Raw genomic sequence first — 23,101 nt, forward strand, 5'->3', positions numbered from 1 at the left:
TTTATTTAGACTGTGATCATCTATTTTTACGACCATATTTCCTCCAAAACGCCACTCAAATATTTTCAATTATTTCGGTAGCAACAAATAAACAGCACAAGACAAAAGGTTGCTCTCTGCCTCACAGGTTTGAACTGAATGTGGCCGTTGAAGCAGAAAAGAGAGCGAAAGTGGCCTATGGTGAAACTCCGATTCTCTCTGTGACTGTTGGCGTTTGCAGTGTGGATCCCATCTGTTTGTTTGCTGTGAATTAGCAGGCAGCAAGAGTCTACATGCTCGCTCAATATTACCCACATCACGCTATAATTAGAAAGGAGTGCACCATTAAACGCCTGTCCACTCCTAAATAATCAAGCAATCACACACTTTTAAGATTGTCAAAACATTTTTTACCTGCTATTTAATTTACACAGAGCTCTTTCCCATGCCGCACCTGCTACTTAAATGTGACAGCTTAAAACCCTAATAATTCCAGCATTGATAGATATCCAGCAGTGAAATGAACGTAGAAAAGGGGGGGGGGGTCTTTTATAATAGCTGAATAAATACTTTCTGTGAAGTGAAGTTAGTGAAGATTCAAACCATGATGATCCATTTAAATTTAAAAAAAAAATACTTTCAAACATTTTCCACCAAATAAAATGGACAAATGTTGTGTCAGTGTGTCAATGTACTAATTGGAGATATCAGTCTACATCAGTTTGCAAAGCCAAAATTGTACTTAAAAGTAAAAGTATTTATTTTACTTTGACTTCACGTGAGAGCAAGTTTCTGTACTTTATTACATGTTTGAACTGGACTAAAATGTAAAGTAATTTTATATGGTTGTAGGGGTTATTGCCAGTGCGCTCATGGTGATTTTCTGCTTAAAAGTTTCGAATTCAAGAATCAGCTTTGAGCAAACTAAAGTATAAACTTAAAATTCAGTAGAACAATTAAGATAAAGAATAAAACCATGTAAAGCAAGAGCACAGGCATTGTGGGTAGTCTTTTATATGCATTAAAAATAGTAAAATAATGTAATTTAAAATTCATAGAGGTGAGTTCTGTATCCTTCTCCTGTAAAGAACTTTAATTCTAGTGATAAACTGAGATCAGAGGTTTTGTTGCTGTAGAATGCGTATGTATAATATCAGTATAATCTAGAACTGAGAGAAATGTAGCCTGGATGATCTGTTTTCAAGAATTAGGAGAATTACACTTTTTGTTATCTAAAGAACAAAGGCAATCTGGCTTTAATATTATTTGTCAGCTATTGTACATGTTTCTTTTAATTAATAGCTAAATGTAATACTTCTTCCACCACAGATAGTGATATAGACTAGTTATACTTTTGTTCAAACTATACTTTTGTTGATTCTTGTGTGATGTAAGAGTATCATTACAGTCGTTTATAGTCATAGTACTATCCCATAAATCATCCAAAACGCTGACAGTTGTTCATAATAGTCTGCGCTGGGTTGAATCAGGCGGTGAAATTTCGGTCAGGGCCAATCTCCTCAAAGCTCTGTCAATGATCAAACAGCACGCGGCTCACAGGAGTCGGGCTGCTGAGGCTTTCCGAACGCCAAACACAAACTGCTGCTCAAACAGATATTAGCGGCACCACCTTTCATTTCTCAAAATCCCACCCAACGTCTCAACAAGAGCCCCTGCTGACATCATTCAGCCTTGCAACGCGACGGGAGCCAGAGAAGCAAGCAGGTCGATCCACAGTGGCTGTTCCTCTGCCTGCTCTGAGTTTCAGCGGGAAACACCAGGTGCCTTATGGCCTCAAAGGCATTATTATTATTTTCATTATAATTATTTTAATTTAAACATGTAGTTCATTCATGCTTAAGAAAATAAGCAGATAGAATAAATGTCATATGTTCAAAAGGGGGACTTCAACGCCCACGTGGGCAATGACAGTGACACCTGGGGAGGGGTGATCGGGAAGAACGGCTTCCCCGATCTGAACCCGAGCGGTGTTCAGTTATTGGACTTCTGTGCTAGCCACGGATTGTCCATAACGAACACCATGTTCAAGCACAAGGGTGTTCATCAGTGCACATGGCACCAGGACACCCTAGGCCGGAGGTCAATGATTGACTTTGTTGTCGTGTCATCAGACCTCCGGCCGCGTGTCTTGGACACTCGGGTGAAGAGAGGGGCAGAGTTGTCAACCGATCACCACCTGGTGGTGAGTTGGATCCGCTGGCGGAGGAGGAAGCCGGACAGACTTGGCAGACCCAAGCGCATTGTGAGGGTCTGTTGGGAACGTCTAGTGGAGCCCTCTGTCAGTAGGGTATTCAACTCGCACCTCCGGGAGAGCTTCTCCCATGTCCCGGGGGAGGCTGGGGACATTGAGTCCGAGTGGACCATGTTCTCCGCCTTCATTGTTGATGCGGCTGCTCGGAGCTGTGGTCGCAAGGTCTCCGGTGCCTGTCGTGGCGGCAACCCCCGAACCCGGTGGTGGACACCGGAAGTAAGGGATGCCGTCAGACTGAAGAAGGAGGCCTATCAGGCCACTCTGGCTTGTAGGTCTCCGGAGGTCATCGACGGGTATCGGCAGGCCAAGCGAGCCGCGGCTCGTGCTGTCGCAGAGGCAAAAACCCGGGCCTGGGAGGAGTTCGGGGAGGCCATGGAGGAGGACTATCGGTCGGCACCAAAGAAATTCTGGCAAACCGTCCGGCGCCTCAGGAGGGGGAAGCAGTGTCTCACCAACACCGTTTACGGTGCGGGTGGAGGCCTGCTGACCTCGACTGGGGATGTCGTCGGACGGTGGAAGGAATACTTTGAGGATCTCCTTAATCCCTCAGTCACGTCTTCCGAAGAGGAAGTGGAGACCGGGGACTCGGTGGCTGGCTCATCCGTCACCCAAGCTGAAGTCACTGAGGTTGTTCGCAAACTCCTCGGTGGCAGGGCTCCAGGGCCCTGAGTACCTAAAGTATCTGGATGTTGTAGGACTGTCTTGGTTGACACGTCTCTGCAACATCGCGTGGCGTTCGGGGACCGTGCCTCTGGACTGGCAGACCGGGGTGGTGGTCCCTCTGTTCAAGAAGGGGGACCAGAGGGTGTGTTCCAACTACAGAGGGATCACACTCCTCAGCCTCCCGGGTAAGGTCTATTCCAAGGTACTGGAGAGGAGAATCCGACCGATAGTCGAACCTCGGATTCAGGAGGAGCAGGGTGGTTTTCGTCCCGGTCGTGGAACACTGGACCAGCTCTATACCCTCCATCGGGTGCTCGAGGGTTCATGGGAGTTTGCCCTACCAGTCCACATGTGCTTTGTGGATCTGGAGAAGGCTTTCGACCGTGTCCCTCGGGGTGTCCTTTGGGGGGTGCTCCGGGAGTACGGGGTCCGGGGCCCTTTGTTCCGGATGCCTCCTGGGCGCCTCCCTCGGGAGGTGTTTCAGGCATGTCCCACCGGGAAGAGGCCCCGGGGAAGACCCAGGACACGCTGGAGAGACTATGTCTTTCGGCTGGCCTGGGAACGCCTCGGGATCCGGAGGAGTTAGAGGAAGTGTCTGGGGAGAGGGAGGTCTGGGAGTCCCTGCTCAGACTGCTGCCCCCGCGACCAGGCCCCGGATAAAGCGGCAGAAGATGGATGGATGGATGGATGTTCAAAAGGGAGTAGGAAGTAGGAATATCACAATATAAAATCTTTGTGCAACAATTATTGTGAGAAAAAACAATATTCACAATTACTGACCCAAAGACTAAACAACAAGAATCTCAGCCATGACAAACAAGTTTTGGACGATAGATTGAAGTACAAACTTATTTTTAAGGCATTATGTGATAATGTATCACTTGTTTATTGAAAATAGTTTAATAAGCAGCATAGTTATGCTCTTTAAAATCTTTTGTACATCGTTTATTAACACACATGTTTTTTTGGTAATAGTTTATTACATTTATAAGGTATTATAAGCCATTGAGAATGGCTGAAGGGCTTGAAGATTGAGAATGACTCTCGGATGAGAGTCGAAACGTTTAGTTTTTTCCTAAAAAACAGAGTCCAGATGACTACAACTGAATCTTTTTCTACTATTATAAGCCATTTACAAATAACTTGTGTTCAGTGCTATGTAGGCTACAATCCATTACTGTATATTACCCAGTGACCCATAGGAATGTTGCCTATGGGTCACTGGGTAATATACAGTAATGGATGGTTAGTATATTTTGATGGTGAGTATATTTTGTCCTGAATTGTTAGGAACCTTCTACTAAAACATGTCAGTACATTTGCAGCTATACACACAGCTATTTGTTTGTTCTAAAGTCCATTCATAAACTTTGCCATTAAAATGTTACAGATTCTGAGCTAACTTTCAACCAACAAACAAATTGTCAGCAGAAATAAAAACATACCTCCTTGACCAACAAAGTAAGACTGGCTATTTGACCACACAACATGCTCCAATTAACTGTAAACCACCATTGAGCATAGGTTCCATGATCTAAAAATAGCAGAAGACACAGAGGTTGCAGACAGCAGTAGAATGTGATATTATTGAGTGCACCGTACTTCAGTGAGCTCATATAATAAAGGAAAGGAGCGCTGGGCCTCAGGAGGAAAACACATGAGGGATTTTCAAACACAGAGGAAAAAACAAAACCTTTGCACTATAGTTACCAAAGCAAAAACACCAAAAGCAACAGTCACCCAAAATGTCTTGTCTATTAACCTATGAATCATAACCGAAACTGGCACGGACCCACTTTCAACTGACACTGAAGCTCAGGGCCAGCCTCTGCTCTAAGCTCAAATAAGATAAAAAAAGACAAAACTTCAGTTGAGTGCTCGCTTTTTAGAGCTGCTACATCATTCATAAATACATACACCACATATGATATGGGACCATAATGGGGACTGCTGTGAGAGTTGAAAGTAACCTTGTTCATGCAAATGCTGCTCTATGTATAATAGTCTGATCATGCGTAGAAGGAATAGACCTCTAGTGTGGAAAACTGCATAGATACACACATCATTGGACTTGGGCAAATCATAATTTCTTTTTATAACATGTAGTCAAGCAGAAACAGAGATATATGTGGATATGTGGTTATTAGTAATGAAGGAGGTTCTTTTGTCCATTTTTTTCCTCAATATGCTTAATATGTAGTGAACCAAATCACAAATGAATACCCAAATCAGTCTTATTGAAAACAATGCAATTGTTTTATCTGTGTATGTTATGCTTCATGCACAGGACATCTGATTGTTGTTGATTTTAAGAAACAATCTCTTTTTTCTATGTTGTATGCATGGCAGAATTACACATAAAAGAGGAGAGAGAGACGCACATCCGTCCTAAAGATGAGTGTGAAGGATCACAAAGCCAGAGTTTGGCCGATAGTTGATATTCCACCTGGGCCTGTTATACATCATTTTAAAGCTTAGACTCTCTAGAATAGACACATTTTATCCAATGTACTGCCGGATAATGCTCTAATATTTTCCTGTGCAGTAGTTTGTTTGTGTGTCTGAGATGTCGTAGTGAAGCCGAATGCTGTTTGCGTGCGTTATGATCATTCATGGCTCTGACCGAGGCAGCGCTGGATTTTTTTTTGCATTTATCAAAGGTCTCCATGTAGACAAGCAGGTGGCGGACCCCCAACCAGAAAAGTTACATAGTGCACCTTTCATCTTTTCTTGTCAAGCCTTTATTTGCATCAATTAAGGATTGATAGAAACATTAGAAATAACAAGAAACATAGAAATGTTATTGGAATAAGAAGCAGGCAGCTCACAGACAAAAGTTTCACATCTGGAAACCGGCCATTAAACCTGGATAAATCCGTTTGGGTTTAATGCTATTAGCACATTTACACAAGAGCAGGACAGCTGACTTTAGCGCAACCACATTTGGTTATTTTGTACATTAAGTGTCAGTGTTTGATGTGCTCTCACACCAGTGGGCGAATGACATTTTCCCAAGGTAAGTGGTCTAAAGACTTCTTAAGCTCTAATTAACATCTTAACGACATGCCGTGCTCCCCCCTACTAGCGCGGAGATGAGTGAGCCATGACAGAAGAATATGCCAAATTCTCATCTCCAAATATGCGTGGGAGAGAATGACTTCTATGGGGTCAAAAGGGCAGCAGATGCCACTCCAGGACTAGTGCTGTTGGCTGCCTGTTGCTGTCACGGGATACAGATCCATTTGCGGAGGAGACCTGGGGGAGCTCTCCAAGGTGCTGAAACTACCTCCACCCACAGCAGGAAGTTCACCGGCATTCATCGCTTCATTTACTTTAAAGTGGAATCGCAAATACAACAGGATGTTCCGGTGAGGCAAACAATATCCAGGTTTGTGCTACGCTATTTCGACACGGATCATTTACCACCAGCTTGTATACTGTATGTTGTAATGATATCTATGAGTAAGCTTCAGCTAACTCATGTGTTCAGCCATATGGTGTAGCACAGAATCTAACCCTGTGCAGCTCAAGAAAGTGGACTCTAAAGACTCTTACCTTATTTGAACGCTCAGTATCCTAAACTCTTACCTTGAGTTTCGAAGACTCAAATGAGTTTCAATTTAGAAATTAGTTTAAATGTTAAATGGTAGTTGGAAGAGGTAATAGCTGTAATTTCTGTATGGTTTTAGCACTGATATAATAGACATGACATAATTGTTGCTTATCTTAGTTTAAAATAATAATATGTATTTACATACATCTGATCACAGTAAATCTTTGAAAATGTATTATGGCGGACTTAATTTAGCCTTCAGTTAGCTTTCTATTCTGGAACTTTTTAATTTAAAGGGTCTCTTTTTACCACGGAGATGTCTTGTTTTGACTTGAATGTTCCACAGAGGGGCATAACACTTCAATCTCCATGGAGACAAGCCCGTGACACTTCTAAACTAAGTTGGCAAAAAACACAATCGATAAAAAATAGAACATTTTCATACCATAATGTGAAACATTCTAAGCAAAGAAATTAAACATTTAAACTAACAGGTCAGGACCCCACCTTTTAAACAGTTGTTATTGTAGCTGGATAGATAGAGAAATATATTATTGATCCAAGGGAAATTGTAGTTACTGTCTGTTACTCACATTCACACATCAGGCCAAATTTTAGAAAAAAAAAGTGTTGACAATGACTTTGTTGTGTACTTTGAACGTTGTGTACTTGTATATTCTGCAGTAAACAAAAGAAGGTTTTGAATTGTTGAGTTGTAGAATTTATTTTTCAAACGATTATCAAGAAAACAATATAGCAGAGTTAGTAAAAGTAAATTGTTGGATTCGGTGTAAAATCTGAATTAATCTCTTCCTCACAAAAGTTTCTCTGCCTCTACACTGATCTGGTCCCAAGAAAGGGAATCAATTTATAGATTACAGGTCGAGTGGATGGTCACATGACCTACTTCAATAGAAAAATGAACATTTCTTACAGGCAGGGAGGCAATTGCCACAAGAAAAACAAAGAAGATAAAAGGACAGTTGTTCACATTTGCGTCACGTCAGTTCGCACCCCTTGTGTAAAGCTCAATATGGGGGCATCTTGAGCACCCCATATTGGGGGATGTCCCCCGTCCAGGAAGAGATTGGTATTTGATCAAAATAATCATAATACAGACATGTAATTATAATGTATATGCTAACAGGAGGATTCAGGTTTGAACTGAGACGAGAAGTCTATTGTGTCACATAAAAGTTGGGCCAAATTACATTTTTCTCCAACACAATCTTTGTACAACAACCTTAAAAATAGTACCGGTAGCTAAGCAACAGTCAATCTCACTATGATATGTAGCATGAACCTCATTATTATGTATATATTACACAATCATTTTGTTGTGTATTCGAGCCTAAACTTTTTGTAGTACTGAGGAAACCTGGAGTGGTTTGGAGTGAAAACTTAAATGTGTTGAGATCTAAATAGGTGATATTACTATTTAAAAAAAATCAGTGCTTTTACACAAGCACAAATGCTTCCCTCATTTCCACTAAGATGTTTCAAAGCAACAGAGACAAGACAGAGCTTGTGTCGACATTGACTTGAAACAGGTGGCCGGTGTTCTTACAAGCTCAAGATGAATCGCAATCAATTACCTTTAAAGGCATGCAGAGTCAGTGGAGTGGAGTGTGACTGGGCAGCGCTGCACTGTCTGCCTAATGACTGGGTCCCTCCCTTTAATCAATCACATTTCAGAGCACATAATCACAATGACATGCCCTCTGCCGGAGGTCAGGCCGACGTCTTTGTACTCCGCTTCTCCGCGCTGATACTGACACTGTATCAGCGCACCATAATGTACGAGCCGGTTCTGAGCCCAGAGAAAGAATAAGCCCAGACACTGGCCACTGAGTCTTTTCACTGCGATCATACATCTTCATTAATACAGAGATCCAATGCTAATAGACAAGATAGTGGTATAGAAGTGGCATCAACAATGTAACTTATAACAGGCGTTTGAAGCTTTGGGGATGTTTGAGGAGTGAGTGGAATGTTCTAGCTCATTAAGATAGTATATCAACTAAACCTGTCAATAATTACTATATTGACTTATTTTTAATAGCTGGAACAATATTTTAGGACTCAATATTTATCATGTGAACATTTTTGTTGCATTAGCTGTGTGTGTTTTTTTTTATTTTTTTTTATTTTACCTTTGTAGAGTCAAATACGTAACTTCTATGACAATTCATACATACTAAGTAATGGGTTAAGAGCTTAATTCGGCTTTATATTTGTTGCAGCACTACTTTTTTCTAGATATTGCACATTTAGAAAAGGGTTTATTGGGATTTTGTGGCTTTTATTGGCATAAAGTAGTATCCAGAGTTAACAAAAATGAATGCTGTTCTTCAAACCAAAAATCTTCTATTCATAAAAGGAACGCATGAATATATTTGTTAGTTCAGAAATACACCAGTTCTTCATCAATCGTTGCTCTTATCTCTCTTTGAATGTGGTTTAATCCAGTGGCTGCTCAGTGGCAAAGGGATTAGTCCCTTTGCCACGCAGCATGAAGGTGCAAGGCTTTTCTGTGTGGACTTGGTATGGCGTGATGGAATTTTCCTCACTGCACAGCTAAATCGCTCTGAATGTGGAGATGGTACTACTGCTTGTGATAGGGCCCCTAGTAGCTTTGTGACGGATGACTCAAATTAATGTGTTATCAATGCCAAAGGGCTGAATAAAGATAAGGCCAGAATTTTAACTCCAAAATACATAGAATATCTTATCTAAACGAGGTTTCAAGGAGCATACTTGCACTCTCATAGTGCATGTCTAATAAGAACTGTGCTTGGTGGTAAATCCTGGTATTGTTACATTTTGGACATGAAATGTACAAAACAGAACCTGGTTGACAATGCCTGATTGTACTTTTCTGATGCATACGGTGCTGAAAATTGTCTTTAGAACATTTAAAGACTGTTTTTCAAAGTTATACGCTGGAGGTTTAATCAAGTAGTTTTGTATCAGTTATTTATGCTGGGACTGCCAAGTATTTTTTGACAAGCGTGTTTAGTGTCAAACGTATCAAAAATCACATACTAATCAAACCAGTATCGAAACTAGATAAACAAAATTTTCCTGAGCAGTTTTAGAATTATCTTGAGCTTTATCAGAACTAGTTTAAGACCACATAGTAACATTAAGAATTTGTTAATATTTTGTGTTTAAAATTGCAGTCTCTTTTTTACCATCAATGTGATATTATAATCGGTATAGAGTATCGAGCTATTCCTTAGTACCAAAATCGAGTTGGACATTCTAGTATTGTGACATCACTGATGGTATCTCAAAACAAAAACTTGATATGGAAAATATATATAAATATTTTACAAGTCTTTGATACTAATTTCGTTGAAACCACTAAGGTGTTGTTAATACTATCAAGTCCTAATACCCAGTCAGGATCTGCATGTTTTAATTGTGTATTATGACTTCAGGTAAGCAGCCTTTACCTAAACAGTGGTTCCATCACACATGATGACAAATATTTGTTGTTATCCATGCGATTGCGATCAATACCGCACGCACCTACAGCTCCCGTGTGTGTTATACGTGTTTGTGTCCACTCACCAGTTTACGTTGACACCAGCCGCAGACGCCGCAGAGAGCCACCAGCCAGACAGCGCACACCGTCAGCGCTAACGAGACCAGGAACACGCTGAGGGAGACCGAGCCTGTGGACACCAGAGGGAACATCCACTCATCACTTTTCAGTATACACACATGTCACGACAAAAATAGAACCGGTCACATGGCATAAAGGTGATTGCACATTGCAGTAAGTCTTTTTGTCAGCTGGGGGCCTTAACCTACACAATCTGTCTATTGGAATATGCTGCCATTTCATGTTATAAGAAGCTTCAAAAAAACAATCTTTTGACTATTTTTTTAATGCCTTTGCAAAAAGAACTGTAGCCAGGCATCAGTCAGTGGCACACACGTCAATGTCATGGTGCCACCGCCTGTTAAGTGACAGACTGAGAATGGGAGGAGGGCGGTGGCTGGGGAGAGGGAGGGATGGAGAGGTGAAAAGGGGGCTACTGAGCTGACAATACAAGCAAGCTGATGATTAATGGGTATCTGTATGTGCTGGTGAGAGCGAAAGCGCTGAGAGAGTCATACAGAGAGAGAAAAAAATCATCTATTTGTTTGTTTTGTGTGGTTTGAATAGTAAAAGAGATTTGCACCTTTCCAGCTCACTTCTCCAACAATAAGCGGATCTATCCTGATGAGCTGCCCATGTTTTTCAGTTTGCTCAGACAATTCAATGGCTTCCACTTCAGGGCTGGAGATATACAGTTCCATTGATATTTGCACGGTGGGAAAAGATGCTAATATATTCAAATGTGTGGTTTCATATTAACAGCATTGCCTGATATACGGTGATAAACAGTGTCAGGCACAGCTGACTGTCAAATACAGGCTTGATCTGTTCCAGCTCTTGTTTGTCTGCTGCTCAGTCTCCTTTGCTTCCTTCAGCTTGTCACAACTAGTCTTTTCATCTCGCTCCTCCTTCTCCTCTTTGCTTTATTCTCTGCCTGACTCTGTCCTCTGGGAACAGGTGGGCTCAGGCAAACTTACTTCTTACGAAATAAATAAATAAGAAATTAAATCACGACAAAGCCTTCATTGTATTTCACAGTCTACCCTCAACTTTTAAGTCTATGTAGCACCTGAGGCTACTTTTATGAGGGCTATAAAAGTTGTAGGGAGGTGGAGATACAGTGAGTCACACAGAGACTTACAAAGGCAAAAATACTCATTCAAAATCAAGTCAATTCTGCAGTGTATTACTCAGTGCATTACTATTGCGTCATACTAATCGCCATGTAAACTAACACTTCCCCTCAGCTTAAAGAGGCTCTAATGCCCTATTCGGATGGGAATAGTTTTATCTAGGGACCTCGGTAAATTGTAACAATTACAAACATTGTCTGTGTTTCTGTCTGTAAACAATGGCTCACATTTTACCAACTGGGTTTCAGCAAACTCAGAGATCTTCAAGTAAGGCTTTTAGTTCAGGAATTTAATGTAAATCTATTCCAAATGTCTCTATGGGGCATTTTAGGTCTAGATTTGAACAAAATTGATATTAATATTTTGCCTTGGACCATTCTTCAATCCAATTATGTTTTTTTTTTCAATTGAAAAGTAAAAAGCACAAAACTGTGATTACATTTGTTTTAACCCAGAACACAGAGGATAGAGAAGCTCCTGAAACCATGGAGGCTATTTGAAATTTTTGGGGCTTGTGTTTAACAGTTTGGGTCAAGGGTGTGTGTCAGTGCAACTTGATTAAAACATAGAGGCTATATCCTTCTGATCGCTGATTGCACCAATAATCATAAAGAACAACGTTTGACACTACAGTACAGGTACTTTAAGCTAAAACAAAAATGCTATCGACATGAATGGATTAGGACATTCTGCCTTTTCCATAATAAAGTCTGTACAACAAGTAAATTATTGACATTTCTTATCTCATCCGAATGCACAAAAAACCCATTAACCATTAACCATTTTACAGACAGCCCTAAGCAAAACATATCGTTGTGTAGACCGTATGAATAGGTCTTAAGTTGCTTTTCTGGTGTTATGTGTTCTTTGCCTTAAATGTTCCACAATATGGCATTATACTTTTCTATATCAATGGTGACAAGCAAATGAAGCCAGGCCAAGAAACAAGTTACAGTCTCCTCTCACAGAAAGAAGACATGTTTTTCAAGGGGATTTTTTATTACAATAAATACACATGTAATTGAATAAATTATTTGTAGAACTGAGCAACATTCCAGGCAAATGATACCAAAAGGCATGCCAGTTTTATTTTTCTGTTGTAGCAGTGTTGCACTCAGTAAATAGAATGACAAATTCTGTCTTCTATTTTGCTGCTCTACATGCAATAATCCCTGTGTGCCTCTGTGGGTCTTCTCTAGCCTTATTCTTTTCACAGTTTTCTCCTATGGCCTGGATCACTTTGCCTTTAGAGTTTAGAACTTCTCATTCTACTATTTCAACCTTTTCACCAACTCTCCCCACTGCTCCTTTCAACATTCCTCTTTAGCTGGACTCAAATTAGAAACCCGCAGCTCCTCAGTCTACAATAAAGCTCTTTCCAATACACATACGGCCGCTAGTGCAGTGCATTCAACTTCCATCGCCGCCACTGGTAGAAGTCATTTGTTGAAAGGACACCTCTGGGAATTAAAGCCATCCCTCTCTCCTGTTGACTATCAGCCAACCTGCTCCAATGTCCACCACTTTGAACGCTCAGTATCCTAAACATCTTAACCATGCAGTTATCTCCTGACAACATCGACAGCACCAAGACAACCTGAATGATCCTGTTAACATGGTGAAGGAATAGATATAATCAGTGTAATGGGGCCTCTTACGAATCCTATATGCAGCAGTGAAGAAGAGTAAAAACAAGTGCATCTATTTCAATGGTATTTGTAATTGTATCTCACCAAACACAAGCCAATTGTAGTTTCAAATGTGTTTATTGAATTGAGATAATTGTATTTCTACATGTACTTTTCTTTGCACTCTACTACAGTGCATTATATTGAATTGACATCTTCTGACATCATGTTTTGAAGCAAAGCTCCTCAGGGTTTGAAGGAGCCAGTGCCTCCAGCTCCAGAAAGATGAGTATCTATTAATAGCTGGTTAAAAATAGAATAGAGTATATACTAGGCCTGGCCATATTCATAGAGGTCAATAGTGAGTGTCCATTAGCAAATCAGCAATGGGAGCAATAGTTATAAACACAGGGCACTACTGGGCTGTAGATAAGAGCATATATAGAGCCTGCAGAGCTCCGAGTGGCTCTCTGACAGATGAGGTCTGAAGGGCCAGTGAAGTCCAGGAAATCTGGGATTGCATTCCCAGTGAAGGTCAAGGGAGTGAAGAGGGTTATGATCCATGTCCGTCCGGACAGCTGAGTCAAAACCAGCAGTCATTTGAACATCATGTTCAAATGGAACCCAGCTAAGCGTTTTAATAAATGTAACAGGCATTTTGTGAAAGAGGAGGGATGCACTGAGGAAGAAAGCCGGGACATGCTCTGTGCAATAGTATTAGCGAGATATAGAAATCTTCCTCGGTGCAGCTACAGAAGAAAGGAGCCATCATAAAGCTAAAGAATTCTGCTTCATCTAAAACTATCAAAGCTCTTGACAGAAATATATCTTTCCATTTGAAGCGACCATACTTTTACATTTTTAAAATGTCTCTGGCAGGTGTGCATTCAAAAGTGTGGGGATAAATGTAAGCTCAATAGCAGTACTAAACATGAACATACAGTAATATGTTGTAAGGATTAAAAAATGGGAAAACATTGGCCTGTGATGCACATGACATGTTTCACTGGCCATTTTGCCTTCAGAATCTGAGCTCTCAAAAAATGTAAACTTAAAAGTAATGTTTGTTTTCTGTTCACTGGATAGTTCGTTTTATTCACTTAAAAGAGTATACAAACGGTGCTGGGAGATGCTTTGAGTAGCAGCAATGGGGTGAATGAACATTTTCGAACTGAAGAATGACAACAAAGACCAAATTGTATCAGGGTTAAACAGGGACGCTGAAAGAAAAGACTGCAGGAAAATGAGACTTTGAAATGATGCAGACTCGGAGCACAGCAGTCTTTAGTGTGGATGCACACAGAGAGGCTGAACATGGAGGTGCTCAAGGCCCACATGTGGTGAACTAAAGCAGGCAGGAAGGCCCTCCTCACAGGCAAGACAAGCGGCTATTTCATTTATATCACAAGTCATATGCTCCCTTTGTACCAGTCCAGAGTCTGGTATGGTGGGGAGGGAGCAGCCACTAGTATCACGCCCATGACAACTGCACAGGTGGCGTTCTGTGAGCAGCTTAGTTCAAGTTTTCAGTTTATTGTATGTTTTGTGAGCTTTGGTAATGGTGTGTCTCCATAGATATGTGACTGTGTTTCCTGAAGTTCCACAGCATGGCACTGAATATATCAAGTTTTTGTTTTCATTTTGGGTGTTTCTTTGCTCAAAAAACTCCTTGAAACCAAGTACCAAGTTTTTCCTCCTTAGCCATATCAAAATGAATGAAATATATTCAAAATGAATATATACATTTGGACACATTTAATGTGTCCAAATGTATATATTTATTTAAAAAATGTCAGTCTGGTATAGTTGTAACTGCAGTTGGTGCAAGCTATATAATATATTTTTTAAAAGGGGGAAAAGGTAAAAAATAAAAATAAAAAATAAAACAAGTATTCTTATTGTGAGTAATGTAACTTGGCATGGTGTCGCACCATTCTTGTTTCCATGGAGATAAGTGTAATGCCTTACTGCAGGAAAGCAGTAACATCTTCATGATACAGGTGACTGAAAAGTTACACCGCGCACCTTCACGTAAAAACAAAAGGCTTTACATACTTTTACAATCACACAGGTGAACTAGGACTGAGCCATACTGAAGAACGATGGTCAGACCATATACTGTCAATCAACACGCCTTGTCTGTAAAACTATTCATAAAAGTGCAGAGATATAACATTAAGCCCTTATTTAAAAGTTTACAACACAACCATTTATTTTTATTTATTTTTTCAGCTATTTGTGTATAACTTTTTTCCCCATTTACAATTTAATCAATATTAAATGTTTGCATATCTTTAAAACAACTTTAACAATATATATACTCTACATTTTGATATTTTGCTCACCTATAGTCTCGATTTGCTGAACAGCAGTGTATGTCCTGTGTGTACGGGGCCTTCAGGTGTACAGTAGGGAGGAAAGTGTATCTCTGCACACAATGTGAGAGGCTGAACATGTAGGCTCCTGGCCCACATGCGCCGAGCAAAGTCAGGCAGAAAAGGGACCAGTTCTCAGGGGTAGGACACACTGCTAATTGGACAGGCAGATCTGGAGCCCAGTCAGCAGACCTGCCACACGACATCTCTGCGTTCAGGGCAGCGTTCATGGAGAGGCCTAGGACTTCAGAAGCTGTGGCTGCGACACTCATAGCCCTAATCTTCAAAGCAGGCCTTCTGTGCAGCTACTTTCCACTACAGAGCTGCCCTGGGGTAATCTGCACATGTCACTCACCCACTGTCTGTGTGTTCCACTTATTTACCTCTGCAGTAAAGATGTGATATGGACTTTTTTAAATGACTTTTATCTACCTCATGGCTCAGGTCTCCACAGAAGTTATTGCTTTTGTATAACAGTTTTCTCAAAGACTGGAGTCAATAAACAAAAGAGATGGTGAATGGCAAGAAGAGTATTGTTTCTCTACTCTAAACTCTACAAATATTATGCGGCCAATTATTATGTTGGCACATCATTCAATAAATTAAAGATGGAAGAATATTTGTTGGGCAAAATATTTGTACATTTTCTTTACACTAAGTGAGATTTCTTTTGTGATCTGAGCTGCTAAGTTATTAAACATTTTCACAGACTGTAAAGTGTTTTCTTTACTGTGCAAACTGTAGCATATTCAAACTTTAATAAACTGAATGTTGATACTGTATTGATTAGAAGAAAGCTCATGACGTAACGATTATTGGCACAAAAACAAATGTCCAGCACATTACTGTTCAATAGTGGGACCAGCTTTATGAAACCAACTATGCAAAAGTCAATTGTGGTATTAACAGTCACATTAAAAAGCACCATACATTAGGTACACTTTTTTTATACGGATTGAATTGAAATGACTTAATTTTCTTGCAAATAAATTGTAACCTGAATAATCACAACTATCAATAAACCAAATAATCTTGAAAAACCTTAAATATAAGATTAATGTTACTCAGCAATGAAAATAGTAATAATAAATGCCACAAAGAAAAAGCAACTCCAGCTCACATTTGATAAGCTGCTATTAAATCTTTACAAATGAAATATTCAGTTGCTTACTCGTGCAAAAATGAAGCATGTGAGAGGACTATAAAACAAATTCAAAAGGGAAAACGTGGCAGAAATGAATAACGCTGCTTCAAAGTAAATAATGGAACTGTTTGCATAGTAACATTTCACACTTTCTATCAGAGCACAAGCATTTGAAAACATTGCCAGGTACTTAGGCATGTTACAGCCCGTTTAGCTGTTGCACTGAAGCCACCCACTCTGCCAAAACTAAATGAGCGCACAGTTTTAAACATTATGCATAACCATGACTGGCAGCTCTCCTCTTCAGGCACGCTGTATGTAAATGTGTCCAGCACACGCTACAGATGGGAAGAAATGGTGTCATCCCACATCTCCCGTGCATGTTGTCAAATACATAATTTAGCAGCCATAAATCACCTCATATACTCAATTAGAGCTAGACAATAACGCAGATCGTGCTCAGTCACAATTATTGCTCATTTTGCTTGAGTGAGCATAAACCCTAGGAGGCTTGAATATGTTTTTTTATTCAACTGCTGTTTATGTGTAATTTCTGATTTATTCCGTCTGAAATAATAGTGGTGCAATTGGGTTAAGCATATATATTTCCAGAGGGTAATTGTTTTGAAACTCGTCAGAGCCGTGTCATTAGTGCATGGTTCTGGATTAAATTCTCACTCCAGTTATTTCAGAGTCAGTAACAATGTGTTTTTACTGTAATATATCGCATGAACTGTGAGAGTCGGGGTGTCAAACTCGACACTTATTTAAACAGGTAACAAAAAACTGTACCTTTCCTAAATAGTTTTATAATGGATTTAGAATAAAAACATGGTAACATTTGTGTATGGTATAATACTCTATTGTGAGTCGGCAGAAATCTAAGCAAGGACTCCCAGACTTCCCTCTCCCCAGATACTTCCTCCACTCCTCCCGGGGGGTCCGGAGGCGTTCCCAGACCAGCCGAGAGACATAGTCCCTCCAGTGTGGGATCAAAATAGTCGATGTTATCTGTCGTTAGTCCTCGAGTGGTCCGTGGTCGAAAAGGATTTTGTCCGTGAGAAGGAACGTGGCCAATCGGGCTGTAGTCTGTTGTTAAACCTAAATCCCTTTATATTGATGTTCAGGAGTCCAGGTAGTTAACAAAGTTGATCCACGGAGAGAATCGGCACTGCTTTTCCAGCCAGGGTCCACGCAATCTCTATTTCTCCCTTTACATCCAAGAGTGTGTGTGTGTGTGTGTGTGTGTGTGTGTGTGTGTGTGTGTGTGTGTGTGTGTGTGTGTGTGTGTGTAAAAAAATCACACAACAGCATAGTAGTAAAAAACACTTGTTCAAATGTAGTTCAAATAAAGACATTATTTGTTGACTAAAGACATGCCCTGCCAATTGATTAGTCGAGTGAAAAGGGTGCGTGACATAAACTCTCAAAACTATTCAGTAACTCTAAGTATCACACAATAACAGCACAAGAGCAAATACAAAATCAACTATTCAAGCAGAAAAGTTCTTGCATATTTATGTAAATAGGCAGATTAAACTCACACTCCCAAATCTTTAGCTAACTCCCGCCATGTCGTCTTCTTTTTGCTGTTGTCCCATTTCAATTTATAATAAAAATAAATGAATTGGTTGACAAAGACACCATTGATTAATTAATCATCTGAACAACAAGACATACAACCCAATTGGTCAAAAGAGTGGTAAGCATCGCTATAAGTTAGTTGGTTGGAGTGGACAATATATCCCATTTTAAATAATAATGTGAATTGTTTTGAAGATATGCATAGTTTAAATATTTAGTCTATTGTTTATGCAAAAAAAGCTGCAAAACGTGCGGATTAAACACACAATTTAAAATGCTATGTTGTAAAAGAGTAAAAAAAGTGATATGTTTGAACTTGATGAATTCATTTTACAGACCTGCACCTGATAATTGAACCTGAACTAATGTTTAAAGACATTTTACATTTTATTAGACAAAAACATTTCTGTTGGATCGACATAATATCGTTGAGGGGATATATCTTTTATATATAAGCCCTAGGTGGGGTTTGCGTTGACTTCAATGGCACTTCATCATGTCTGCCTTTGACTTAAACAAACACATTAGCTCAAGTATATCAAACAATGCTTTAAGACAAAGATGAAAAAGGATGGCAATAAAAAACACAGCAGGATACATTTATAGGCGTAAATAAAATCTTGCCAAACTCTTTGTTCCATTCATTCATTTACGAGCATCACAACTGTACTAGTAGCCACAGGTTGTGTGTACTTAAGTGTCATTTGCATTGGCCTGGCTGGACCTCTGCTCCGTCCCCGTGCGCTCCTGTGTCTCCGCTGTGCTGTCAGTCCACCCACGTCCTCCTGTTTGCGCTCCCTAAAGGACCGGCTCCGTACAGCAGCCACAGAGCCAACACCAGCACAGTGACATGTGACACTTCACCATCACAACACCTTCTGCTTATTAGCACCCTTGAGTGCGCCGCGCTGACTCACCAAAACTACTCAACACGTGGATACTTGGTGAGCCACTAACTAACACTGGAAGTTATAAAAGCAATGTGCATAAAATGAATAGAACATTTTCCTTCAGGCAAAATCTGAAATATATATGGATAATCAAAAAAGCATGTAGCGATAACAGTAAAGGCCTGAAGCGTTTATGTTAATTACAAGCCAAGACATAAAATAAAAGTATTAAATACCGGCACACACTTTCTTTTATAACCAGTTTGTGCTTATAACATGGTTATTATTAATATTTATGGCTGATTCTACTTTCGCAAGTTTGAAAAGTTGAGTCAGAAAATGTACAATTTGAAAATGTACATGAAATTTATTTGTAAATGATTAAGGGCCCATTTATATAAAGCATTAAGTTTCCTCAACATGTAAAGACCCTTTATTTATTTTACAGTGGACATTGATAAAACATTTTTTACAGAACTATTTATACTGTTTAAATATCGAAATTATGTTATGCTTTCCATTTTGACCAATAATACAAGTATTTGTCTCTTAAATCATCATAGTAAAATGATAATTACATGGGTAAACTGTTTCATCCATCGTCTTTCACTGATGATGACTTAACAACACTGTCATGATCTATCAGTGCCCTCCATATACTGCGCTCTCAGCTATAACCTCGGAAAGACTGAATAAATTGCCATGATTGAAATGGATGACTTTCATATGGAAGCCACAAGAAGCCCTCAACACATTTACAGGGGATATTTACCTTCCCTGCCTTTTAACTGCACCACTTGTTTTCCACTTCGTAATACTAATGTCTGGAACAGCATTAGAATTGATTACACTCATATATTTTTAGCCTAAATCCACTAGCAGTCCAGATAACATTAGACCAACTTTTATTGTCTTATCATGATTGCACTTGTTAAAGCTTTGCTACCAGGAAGCATGAGACAAATGGCTGTGAGGTTACTGCCCCTTCACGCGCTCACTCAGAGTCTATTACTCACTGGCCCACCCATGTCCTTGACTTTATTGACTTTAGCTGCACATGGAGGCTGCTGATACTCCGCTCAGGACCAGTGTCCATCTCCATAATGAGCTTATAAACTGTAAACTAAGTCAACCTTGACTAACATTATCCCAGCTTCGTGTACATTAAATTGCTTACTGTTTATCTACCCATGGCAGCCTGAGGGCGCAATAACAGCATTCCATTGAATTTTTTATGGCATTTCTTGTTCACTGTGGTCATTACAACAGCAATTAGCAGCAGCCCCAAAGGTCATTTTTCCACCTTTTACTTTTTATTTATCAGTGCTGCCAGTCAGAACAGTGTTTAATAAGAAAAAACAGATCTATTCTTAAAGCAACTAATTCATTTTGGTTTAAAAATAGATAAAACGTTGGCACTTAATAGACACATGACTGCATTTCGTTCACACTCTCGTTAGTGTCTTGCCTACGTATGGGCACAGTGGTAATATTAACAGAGGAGATAACTGTACAACTGCTCAAATAACATCAATCTATTGCAATAAAAACAAAATAAATGTACGGCTGTTTGCAAACAAGCTAAATAACTTGTGCTTGATTCTCAGGTCCCAGTTATGTCAAAAGTCCTGCCTACAGACGTTCCAAGAAATCAAATCAAATTGTGTTTATATGTTGAGCATCCATTGAATGTTTTGCATATTGAGCTCTTTTCTACAGTATGAAGCTATGTCAAAATCAACTGTGAGCTCTTAGATTTGACCGCAGCATTCCTCCCTCTGAAATGATCTCATCGTTTTGTGAGAGGCTCCATGCACAGAAACATGCACTCCTTCAGCTCCTTGCATTCATATATCTGTGCTCTTAAGTCAGCTTAAGAACGGCGACATGAGTGGGAACACATGAGCTTTTGGGGATGTGAGACAGAAGAGAGCGAGAAATGCAGTGTAGGAAGAAAGAGCAGAGCCTCTATAATGCCATCGAGGAGCCATTTGGGAAGCTTGTGCATATGTACAGTTCCCCATCAGCCCAAAGCATCAGTACAAGACAAAGAGGGCTCAGATGCTCCAGATGTAATACGTGGGAGGCATTATAAAACAAAACACACTCAAAGTCTATTGCATTTGCCTAAGGACAGACGACAGAGATGAGTTTGTTCAAAGAGTTTCAATTTCCAAGTGCTTTGCAAATATTACAGAAGAATGCCTTAAATTAGGCATATTTGTAGATACTAGGTATTGAACTTTAACATAACATCATTTCACATTTTGTTCATTGTAATCTGCAGTATTGATCAGCAGATTTACATGTTTTCATTTTTGAAAGTGACTTTTAGAACACTGCTTGTATCACATAATTAATTCTAATTTGTGTCACTCTTAATCTTTGAAATAATCACAAGTAAGTGCAGGGATGTGGGAGGGGATAGGGGGTAGGAAAAAACAGGAATTTCCTCAAGCCTCTTTTGAAGGAAATGCAGGATAACTCAAACATGCAGGAATCAAAATACAACCTGGAGAAAATAATGATGAGGAACACCGTTTTAATAAGGTTAAAAGCTCATTAAAGTTGATTTAGCATAATATGTCCTTTAAGCCATCAAGTGCTCCGAGGGGCATCAAGCTGTTCAGTGTGGATTGAATGACACAAAAGGGTATTTGTGCAGCAGCTGCACTGTTCCTTTTACAATTAAACATGGAGCATATAGTGGTCCTACTTTGTCTTTAGTGCTTCATCGTTTCAAAACGAGGGGGGGGGGGGGGGGGGGGGGGGGGGGGGGGCAATGTTAAAGTGTCCAGCCATAAACTCAAGATTCCTAGAAGGGCTATAAAATACTAAACTTTCACAAAAACACTACTAAAATCACAATTTAATCTTTTGAATGAATTTGTTTATGTAGTTTGTGTATTTGTTGCTTCTACTAACACGGTGCAGAAATCAGACTACTGCCACACTTTTAGCTACAATGATTCATTTTCATCAAAACTTTTGCACAGCGGTGAGTGCCCATTTTCTAATGCCTAACTGATAATATATGAGCTCACCATCTCTCCCCCCTAATACAGAAAACAATTATTAAAAGTGTAATTAAAATATTGGCAGGACAAGTGCAACTTTAATTGAGTGACGGCAAAATGATAGTGAAGCCGCCTTTTCTACCAACTCTCCTTTCAAAATCTCACCACCAGACAACAATGAACTTACTTCACTTGAGGCGCAAACATAATTGTTCACAACACACACACACACACACACACACACACACGCGCACCACTGCAAATTTCGACAGTGGTTTGTCATCAATGAGCTCATTTAGATTCATGACTAGCTGGAGGCCTCTACCTTTGCCTTCGCTCATTCAATTAAGCACCGGTAGAAAAGAGACTTTATTACCTGCCCGGACAGAGCAGGCAGTAAAAACCCAGACCACCGCAGCCCCACGCCTCAAGCTACTGGACATGTGGACTTGGCCGCAAACCCAGCCAAAAGTCACCTCCATTTAGAGTGCATAAAATAAGCCGCCAAGCAGAGTCCTTGCATGACCCGCTACATCACAACTGTATTTATAACATAGACTTTACCATAAACATGCCAATAACACACATAAACAAACAGAAGTCTGTTTGTTTAGTGAAGAAATAAGTACAGATATCTGCTCACAAATGTAATGAAGTAAAAATAAAAAGTGTCAAATTGACTCAAGTAAAGTACAGATACATTAAATCTTACTTTTACTTTTGTAATGTGTCACTTTCCACCACTGCCTCACACAATCACACAGCTAAGGTGGTAATACACAACTGTATAAACTTGCTAAATTATAATTTAAACCACCAACTTTATGGATAAAAGACAAGTGCAAAACAAGTCAGCCTTAAACCTGAACCACATGTCTTTTCACTGTCTCAAGGTATGTAAAATAAAATGTGGTTATTCTGGCTGCTCCTGTCTATAGTGTAATAGTAAAATGTATATTCATTCACAATATTAGCAATACTTGTCTGGAACTGTGGAGGTGAAGATGGGCACAATCAGACTTAACATGTGGAGCAGTGGTTCTCAAACTTTTCAAACACATATCAGGCATAACATTGGGAAAAACAGGTCTAAAATAAGACTTAACCAGGTTTAAATTAAAATTAATAATGAATAGGAAACATGTTAAACATGAATGAATTTGCCTCTAAACTCAAACTGCAGCGGGCCCACCAGAGGTACACGTACAACTGAATTAGAGCACTGAAGTTGAAGCCACAATATTTTTAAGTGC

The 23,101-nt window shown here is 39.8% G+C and overlaps 1 protein-coding gene across 2 annotated transcripts in view; it reads right to left on the bottom strand.

Moving 5' to 3' along the window:
* syt7a (synaptotagmin VIIa) overlaps nt 1–23,101 on the bottom strand; it is a 100,762-nt gene that overhangs the window by 33,728 nt on the left and 43,933 nt on the right. For both annotated transcript variants that reach the window (XM_072435439.1, XM_072435438.1), the window contains exon 2: nt 10,044–10,147. In XM_072435439.1, coding sequence (XP_072291540.1) covers nt 10,044–10,147 — 104 coding nt within the window. The remainder of the gene's footprint in view (nt 1–10,043; nt 10,148–23,101) is intronic.

Source organism: Eucyclogobius newberryi, unplaced genomic scaffold, assembly GCF_026437365.1.
Source record: "Eucyclogobius newberryi isolate DKJ021-1_F unplaced genomic scaffold, fEucNew1.0.hap1 SCAF_7, whole genome shotgun sequence".
NCBI classification, from domain to species: domain Eukaryota; kingdom Metazoa; phylum Chordata; class Actinopteri; order Gobiiformes; family Gobiidae; genus Eucyclogobius; species Eucyclogobius newberryi.